This window comes from Miscanthus floridulus, chromosome 18, assembly GCF_019320115.1.
Source record: "Miscanthus floridulus cultivar M001 chromosome 18, ASM1932011v1, whole genome shotgun sequence".
NCBI lineage: Eukaryota > Viridiplantae > Streptophyta > Magnoliopsida > Poales > Poaceae > Miscanthus > Miscanthus floridulus.
Genome location: NC_089597.1, coordinates 135,044,869 through 135,054,187, shown reverse-complemented (window position 1 = coordinate 135,054,187; position 9,319 = coordinate 135,044,869). Strand labels below are relative to the sequence as shown.

At 46.7% G+C, this 9,319-nt stretch overlaps 1 protein-coding gene across 1 annotated transcript; it reads left to right on the top strand.

The window, feature by feature from the left end:
* Window positions 1–2,174: 2,174 nt before the first annotated feature.
* On the top strand, window positions 2,175–8,890 carry LOC136524761 (uncharacterized). Its single transcript, XM_066518014.1, has 7 exons — window positions 2,175–2,771; window positions 3,022–3,144; window positions 3,229–3,333; window positions 4,004–4,058; window positions 4,444–4,487; window positions 7,683–8,195; window positions 8,774–8,890. Exons 1-7 carry the CDS (start codon window positions 2,175–2,177, stop codon window positions 8,888–8,890), a joined length of 1,554 nt encoding a protein of 517 aa, XP_066374111.1.
* Window positions 8,891–9,319: the final 429 nt, after the last annotated feature.

Below are 9,319 nucleotides of genomic sequence, written 5' to 3'. Positions count from 1 at the left end.
ACTAGTCAACATAGTGCCTGTCGATGTAGCCGTCCCGCTCGGTGCAGTGCAGGGAAGAAGCCGTGCCGATCACCGTCGCGCCGGGAAGAAGAAGGATGCGAGTAGTCATGCCGCCAGCGACACTTCCCAAAAACGTGATTGCCGCCCTTCACCCGAGCAGGTGAACTCGTAGACGGAAGATGTACCGGAGGCTCTACTCTCCCAACTCTAGTGCTCGCCGGAACAGGGACGGGGAAACTCAAGTGTAGCTAATATGTGGTGGATGCGAAAGCGAATCAAAGGATGACTGACAGAGGGGTTTGGAATATAAGGCCGCGGAGGGGAAGCGAAGGGCCAGTGGAGGAGATCAAGAGACAGGACACAGAGGGTCGGACGATGCGAGACAAAACTCCCGTAATGAAGCTAGCCACCCACATCAAAGTGTGTAACTCCCGTAATCAAATGAATTGAGTGGCAAAACCATATCCGTCTATTCGCTCGTCGCCTGCCTACCTGCCTTGCCTCGCCTCGCCTCGCCACGCCCACGCCCACGGCCTCGGCCCGGCCAGGCCAGCGGCGGCAGCGGTGCGCGCGTGCGTGTGGCATGCCTATGTCCTTTTCTCAGCTTCTCAATATAGATGAACAATATTCAACCATATGAGCCAGGTAAACGTCTAGTCAAAATCCCGTACGGTTTTAAACCATACACCGCGCATTATTACGAACCATAGAGTTTATTTGATTTATTAAATATTATATGGGACAAGCCCATGATATATCCAACAATCCCCACCAAACTCTAGGGTTCGTAGTGAACTAGTCTCAAAACCACATTTCTTTGATATACCAGTGTTTCGATGGAGACTGTTAAGTTGAACATCCATCTAGAGCAATAGTTTCACTCAATCACAACTGAACAATGGACTATGCCTTGAATTGACAGTTTTATGTGATGTGAGTTTTGCTAAAGTTCTTAACCGGTACTATGCTGCAAGAAGCATCCCCTCTATTTGAAGCATATAAGTCACACTTCATAGCCTTTCTTGAGTATCTAGAGATTACCCGTATCTCATATATTGTGACTAGCAATCGAACCCATATAGGTGTGTTCCTTCTAGGATTAACTGTAGGACAACATCCCTGCTTAAACAAGCCACTCGGATCACATTAAGGAATTAACCATCCTACCTTACAACATTGGAGAAACGGCACATCTCAAACGAGTCAGACTTAGTATAAGGGGTCTCTCCCTCAGTCAACCACTAGCTTGTTTTGCCATCCTACTTCACGAGATCTCTGATCACATAGGACAGGTTACCACTATGGTATGACTTCAAGTTGGTCTCAAGCCCAACTACCTCGATGCACCTTCTATCACATTGTGTGATGGACCCTTAGTGAACTGATCTACCAGATTCTTTGTTGTATGGACATAGTCCAACGCAATTACTCCGGAGTTTCTTAGTTTTCTGATAGATTTTAAACGTCTTTTCACATGCCTTGTAGACTTCATGTTGTCCCTTGAACTGTTCACTTTCATTATCACTGTTTGGTTATCATAGTTCATGGAAATAGCCGGTATCGGTTTTTCAACGACCGGTAAATCCATTAGGAGCTCACAAAGCCACTCGGCCTCAGCGCTAGTGGTGTCTAATGCTATGAGTTCTGCTTCCATTGTAGACTTCATTAAGACAGTCTACTTGCAAGACTTCTAGGAGACAGCGCCACCTCCAAGCTTGAACACGTATCCGCTTGTGGCATAAATCTCATCAGCATTAGAAATCTAGTTAGCATCACAGTAACCCTCGGGTACCCGGTATAGTGAATGTCATAGCTCATAGTACCCCAGGTAGCGCAACACCCTCTCAAGTGCATGCCATTGTGTATCACTACACCACAACACCGCTTCACCGTCAGACATCTGACGCTAAAAATTATATTTGGCGATAGATGATCTGACGCTAAAGATAACTCAGAGACCATCTGACGCTAAATCCTCATTTAACGATTTAGTGTCTGTCGCTATAGGTATTTATATTTAGCATTGAACCGTCTGTCGCTAAAGCCAAGTGTACCGTCAATCTATCTATCGCTAAAGAAAATGGGCCCCACGTTGAGCTCGCGTGCCCCCAACCCCGTCGCACCGTATCCCCTCGACCCCGATCCCCAATTCCCATTCTCCATGACCCCCGCCCATGGATCACCACCTCACGCCGACGCCGCCGTCGCCGATGGAGAACTCGGTGGTGGGGCCATCCTCGAAGACGCCGACGTCGGCATCCACGCCCAACTCATGCCTCGCCTCGACGTCGTCTTCCCACCACTCCACCACGCCGACACATGCATCCACGCCGGCGTTCGCCTCGACGCCGGCCTCCTGCACCGTCTACAGCGACCGCTTCATCCCCAGCCGCACCGGATCAAACCTCGCGCTCTTTGGCCTCGCCCCCTCGCCCTCCGCCGCATCCTCCCACAAAGGCGGCCCCAGGGCCTCGTCCGAATCTACGCCCGCCGCGTTGCCCTATTGCACGCTCCTCCACGCCATGCTCTTCGGTCCTGACATGCCTGACCGGGTTGTGTCCTCGGCCACCACATGCTCGTCATCCTCCTCCCTGGGGCCCTCGCCTGTGGGCACCCCCGCCACTGGGAACATCTTCAGATTCAAGACGGAGGTGCGTCGGAGCGCCAAGAGGGCTCTTTTTTCGGGAGAGGAAGAGGATGATGGGTTGTTCCCCGGCATTTTCACTACGAGGGGCGTAGGACCAAGGAAGGTCCCAAGGTCGCCCTACAAGGTGAGAAGGGGAATTGGATTTGGTGTTTTCTTGATTGGGCCTTCTCTGTTTCTTGATTTTGGTTTCTTGGGTTCTGTTTCTTGAGCTATCCTCGCTGCTTCTTGGGGGCGTGAAAGATTTGACATCTAGCCAGTTGCATTCTGAAATGCTGAAAGAGACGTTTTTTCACGAACATAATGCAAAATTTGTAGACTTCATGCCAACAATTTTGTGTCTTTGCGCTATTAAATTTTCTTGCTATTGCTTGTAGGTGCTGGATGTGCCCGCTTTGCAGGACGGCTTCTACCTCAACCTAGTCGATTGGTCTTCACATAATGTCCTCGCTGTTTGGTTGGGCAATTGCGTTTACTTGTGGAATGCATGCAGCAGCAAGGTAAGCAACCGTGGTCATCCTTAAGGTATATCGTCACTGAGAATTGAAGATGGATTGTTAACAGATTTATTTATCATTGTATAGGTCACCAAGCTTTGTGATTTGGGGGTGGATGACAATGTTTGTTCTGTGGGGTGGGCGCAACGTGGCACTCACCTAGCTATAGGCACAAATCAAGGAAAAGTTCAGGTTATGTCCCGTTCTTACCTTGAATATTGTTATTTGATATGCCGTCAAGTGTTGGATGATATCTAAATCCCTTTTAGTGCAATGTATCATCAAGAATTACAGCTGTATACAGCACATGGAATAAATTTGACAATTTTGCAAAACCAGCTCAGGTGTAGACAATGTGCCTTTTAGCACTTAGTATATTGATTGGTTTATTATGGTAGTCTACCCTATTGATTGTACTCGATTGACACAAAAACCTTCTGTGTAAAACCTTAATAGTTTTATACTTTATGGAAAACCTTAACAATTGTAAATGACATTCTTCTATATGCTCAAACCTCAAACTCGAATCAATTTTATCCGGTTTTGCTCTTGATTTAGAACCACCCTTATTCCTGTAGGGAATCGATTTATAAATTCATAGAAACAGTCAAATGATCATTCTGTTTGCCATCTGCATTGGTTTGTAAAATTGTTACTTTATGAGTATCTACAAATCTGATTATCATGTTACATTTCCTTAGCTATCAGAAGATTAGCACTAGTCCTTTCATTAGCTTACCAACATGTTTATGCTTCCTTCAGTGATCAAAAGGCTTCCTCTGTGGGATACTATTGCTTAGGAAATACTCTAGGTCACTTTGTGATTCTTATACCTCAATCCTTGCTTATTGATAAACCTAAGAACATAAACTGGGAAAGTTATGCAAGAGGTGCTGTTTATGCACTGCAGAATAATGGTATGTAGTTTACTTGACTTGTAGCTAGGTAGGGGCTTCAGATCTGGCTGCTCTGTGTGACCTGCCAGATGATTCCTTGAATTTTCGGTTTTAGCTCTATTATAACTTTGTAATGCACAGCACACAAGCCCTTTTCATTTGTAAAACATAAAATATTAATTTTGTTGATGGTGATAGTGTTTCTGATGCATCACGTTTAGTCAATGGTGGATGTGGCATTAGTTAGCTCAGAAACATTGTTAGGCAACAATTTTGCTCCGACAAGTGGGATGTGGTGACTCGTGAAATGCTATGAAATTACTCTGAATATGGAGGCCAGGCTCTCTAATGAACATGACACAATCTTCTACTTATATGAAAATTAACCATCTTCATCTTTGTTCAGGAATTGTGGTTCAGGTGCTACAGTTTACTGCACGTGAAGCTGTGGTAAGTGTCCCTATGCTAATTAGGTGTCACATCATGTAATGTAATAGCACATATAAATTGTAAAAGAACACATTTTACTGGTGTGCTTCTCCATATATGGTAAAAAGATAAGTCTGATTGGGATTAAGGTGATATTGCCTTGCTATGTTTTTGTTAATTTCAGTTAGCAACATTGCTGCTTTCCTTTCTCTAAGCCATAACGAATCACTGGTATGTCAAATGGATTATTGCTCTAGTGGTTTTGATTTAAACATATCAATTGTTATTGAGCCACACAAGCTCCCATAAATTGGAATTCTTCTATATTCTACAGTGGCGCTAGATATAGTAGCATCAGTGGCAGGATAAAGAAAAAATATTCATTCTCTTTGTTCTCTGTTTGTGGTTATCTGTGAATGTCATGTGCAAGTGATCTTCTGTAACCTTTGTATATGCATCTGCTGGCCATCTCTTTATTGTAGGTTTACAAAGTGAAGTGCTTCATTGAAGGTTCCTTTTGTATGATTTTGGCAAGCCCATGAATAGAAACCGACCTGACATTATATGTTTCTACTGTACAAAAAACATTCTTCAATAACAATATGCCCTCCAGTACTCCTAGAACTTTTTATTTTTAATACATTTTCTAGTATTGCTGTTACTGCTATTATATGTTCAAACAGTCATAAATTCTGAGGTCCTGCCTTGTGTGTTCTCTTTGTTAGTACAATACATTATTGGTATACTTTCGATCAGTTTAAAAGACTAAACTTTTCTCAATAGGTTTAGCTTACTAAATATTTCAGAGGCTGCCATTTATTTATGAGTGATTCAGTTCCTGTAATTTCTTTGATGGTTTATGCTAGAAGGAAGGACAAGTTTTTTTTTTGCCGTAAACTACAACTGAAAGTTTCTAAACTGAAACTGAAAGCCCATCTATTACTGTGTGCTGGTAGCAGCATTTGCTTTGTGAGGGTGACAAGTATGAATTCCCTGATTTTTCTGTCCTAGATTGCATTGATACATGCTAGTTTGCTGCTGCTGTTACTGTCCTATCTAGCCAGTTACATCCAGAGTTTTGAGTGAGTATTATAGGTTCTAACCTCCTGTTTGCTAAACAAGAAGTTTAATAATTTAAAAAGCATGCTGGGCATTTTTTTGTAGTGTAACAGGTAGTAACAGTAGCATTTATTTTTGAGCAGGCATCCAGAAAAGCAAGGGTGGAACTTGAGATTTTAGAAAACTCAAAGTTTTCTGGTTTCTACTTCAACTGGTGCCAAAGGGCGCCTAGCTCAAACGGTTAGGTGACCCAGCGGCACTCCTCAGGTCCTGGGTTCGACTCCCCGTGGGAGCGGATTTCAGGCTGAGGTTAAAAAAATCCCCTCGCCCGTCCCCATGTGCCAAAGCGCAGTGGAAGGCTCCGGCCCGGTTCTCACAGGGTTACGGCACCTCCTGCGTCAGGATGGGGGCGGGGGTTCAGGGGTTTTCTCGATCTGTGTGAGAAGATCCTTCTTCTTAACGGAAAACCCGGGGGCCGTCATAACCCCCCGCAGGTCGAGTTTTTTTTTTCTACTTCAACTGGTATGTCTCTTTTTGCCACCATAATTCAATGCTGATTCTCCCTTGGCAAATCATGTATTTCTCTAGCTGCCCTGACTATGCCATGTGGTTTTCAAAAAAAAAAATTCAGGCCTTAACAGGGCATATTACACTACATATCATTTACACTCTTATGCCATGATTTAAGATTAGTAAAGAGCTTCCAGTTCATCATTTTTGTTCATAGCAAGTTTATGCCTCCCTTACATAGCTGCCTACTTTCAGATCTTTACTATGCTATGTAGCTCTCATCTGAAGAACTTGGAAGCCAAATCAAGATTTGATGATGCCTTAGAAGAAAGAAAGACCTAGCACTACGGGAAACACGTGATTTGCCGAGTGCAAAAATCTTTGCCGAGTGCCAAATTTCGGGCACTCGGCAAAGACCTGCTTTGCCGAGCGCCGCACTCGGCAAAATAAGGCACTCGGCAAAGACCTGCACTCGGCAAAGGCAGACACTCGGCAAAGATTGGTAGGGGCCTAACGGCATCCAGCGGCGTCCTCTTTGCCGAGTGCCCCCCGTTTGTCACTCGGCAAAATATTTTTTTTTGTTTTTTGCCACCAATTTATTTTGAAGCTTTAGTACACTACCACAAACAACATGTTTAAATTTGGGACATTTTCATTGCCTTTTGGCATATTTCTATAGTTTATTTTGTTTTGTTGAATTTTTCCAAAAAATGTAAGTTTGAACGGCAGGTGCATCGAATAATGGATTACATTCGTTCAAAAAATGTTATCCTTGTTTCTTAGTGTAAATTTAGGCTAAATCCAGGAACTGTCTCGAAATTTCGATCAACGTGCTCACGGGGCAACGCCGCCAACTTGCGTGGGAGTGTTTTTTTAATTGTAAAAAATGCGAACGAATTCCGAAAATCATGAAACTTGTTGAGTTGTCGCCATATCGTATGCGTATGCCGTGGAAAAAATTTGAAAAAGTTTCGACCACGTTGTCACGTATGAGCATCGTACTTGACAACGTGGTCGAAACTTTTTCAAATTTTTTCCACGGCATACGCATACGATATGGCGACAACTCGACAAGTTTCATGATTTTCGGAATTCGTTCGCATTTTTTACAATTAAAAAACCACTCCCACGCAAGTTGGTGGCGTTGCCCCGTGAGCACGTTGATCGAAATTTCAAGACAGTTCCTGGATTTAGCCTAAATTTACACTAAGAAACAAGGATAACATTTTTTGAACGAATGTAATCCATTATTCAATGCACCTGCAGTTCAAACTTACATTTTCCGAAAAAATTCAACAAAACAAAATAAACTATAGAAATATGCCAAAAGGCAATGAAAATGTCCCAAATTTAAACATGTTGTTTATGGTAGTGTAGTAAAGCTTAAAAAAAATTGGTGGCAAAAAACCAAAAAAAAAATTATTTTGCCGAGTGCCGCCCAGCTGGCACTTGGCAAAGAGCTGTTGAATGTTTTTTTAAACTTCGCCGAGTGCCAGATCACGACACTCGGCGAAGAAAATTGACTTTGCCGAGTGCCGCCGATCTGGCACTCGGCAAAGCCAGCTTATCCCTCCACCCGCGCCCGGCCGGCGCGCTCTATCTCTCTTTCTCTCATTTCTCTCTCCCTCTCACCTCTCTCTCCCTCAGCCGCCGCCGCACATCGCCGGCCTGCGCCTCCGCCCCGGCCCGCGCCTCCGCACATCGCCGGCCACCGCGCCTCCCCGTGCGGCGGCCCCTCGCCGGCCGGAGCCCTCAGGCCGCCTCCCCGCGCGGTCCCCAGTGCCGCCGTGGCGCGCCCCGCCGGCGGCCACCGCCCCCACCCGGCCTCCACCGCCCGCGCCGGCCCCCTCGGCGGCCACCTTCCCCGCCTGCGTGCCCCCTCGGTGGCCACCTCCCCCGTCGGCGGCCACCGCCCCCACCGGCGGCCACTGCAGAAGAGAGGAGGAGGAGGCGTGCCTCGGCCATCGCCCCCGCCCGACCTCCACCGCCTGCCCGGCCTCCACCGCCCCCGCCCGGCCTCCATCGCCTGCGCGGCCTCCACCGCCCCCGCTCGGCCTCCACCGCCCGCGCCGGCCCCCTTGGCGGCCACCTCCCCCGCCTACGCGCCCCCTCGGCGGCCACCTCCCCCATCGGCGGCCACTACCCCCGCCGGCGGCCACTGTAGAAGAGAGGAGGAGGAGGCAGGGGAGAAGAGAGGAGAAGGGGAGAAGAGAGGAATGGGAGAAGAGAGAAGGAGGGGAGAAGAGAGGAGGAGAAGGAGAAGGAGAAGGAGAGGAGAAGGAAGGTGCCGGCCTAGGCCCGTCGACCCTCACGCCGCTGCGGTCGTCCCCGCTGTCGTCGCCGACCCTCGTTGTTGCCATTCTCGTCACGAAGGTATGCCCTACACCTGTAGTAGTTAGTAGTAGTACTTAGTAGTGTTAGTAGTAGTTAGTAAGTAGTAGTAGTTAGTAGTTAGTAGTGTTAGTAGTATTGTTAGTAGTTAGCAGGCGGAGGCCCATCGGCTGGAGATGGAGGCTGTACAAGCCCAGAGGGCGGCCAAGGCGCAGAGGCTACAGGACATGTTCAGCTTCATGGCGAGCCTTCAGGCCTTGCTAGGTGTGGTCGTACCCCAGTCACTGCTCGCTCCAGTTGTGGCTCCTCCTCCTGTAGGGACTCCGGTGAGTATATATGGTTGTTTATTCCTTTAGCTTGTGTGGCCCTCCTATAGATACTCATGAATTCGCTTCTCCTTTGTGCAGCAACAGTCGGCGGGTTCGAACCCGACTCCTCAAGGTGGCCCTTCTCCACAGGCCGGGTGGACAACTGGCCCTCCTCAAGGTGGTAGTTCACACTTCGGGTGGGGAGGCTGGCAGTAGGTATCGTTTATTTGTTTCTTTTCATGTTGCATGGACTTGTGTTAGACTTAGCCTTATGTTGGACTGCTACTAGAGACATATATATATTGTGATGGATATTGTCATGGATGATGCGAATGTATGTGATGGATTATGGACAATGGATTTGTATGTGATGTATTATGGATGGTGGATGTGTATGTGATGGGTTATGGATGTGTATGTGATGGAATATGGATGTGTATGTGATATATCATGTGCTGTGTGTTGATATATATGTGATTTCTTCGTTTGTGCTGATGGAAAGCAAAAAACCAAAAAAATAGCATTTTTCCCCTCTTTGCCGAGTGCCACACTTGGCAAAGAGGGCTTTGCCAAGTGCCGTGACCATGGCACTCGGCAAAGCTAGGAAGCAGAGACCCAATTTCCCAGCTTTGCCGAGTGCCAGAG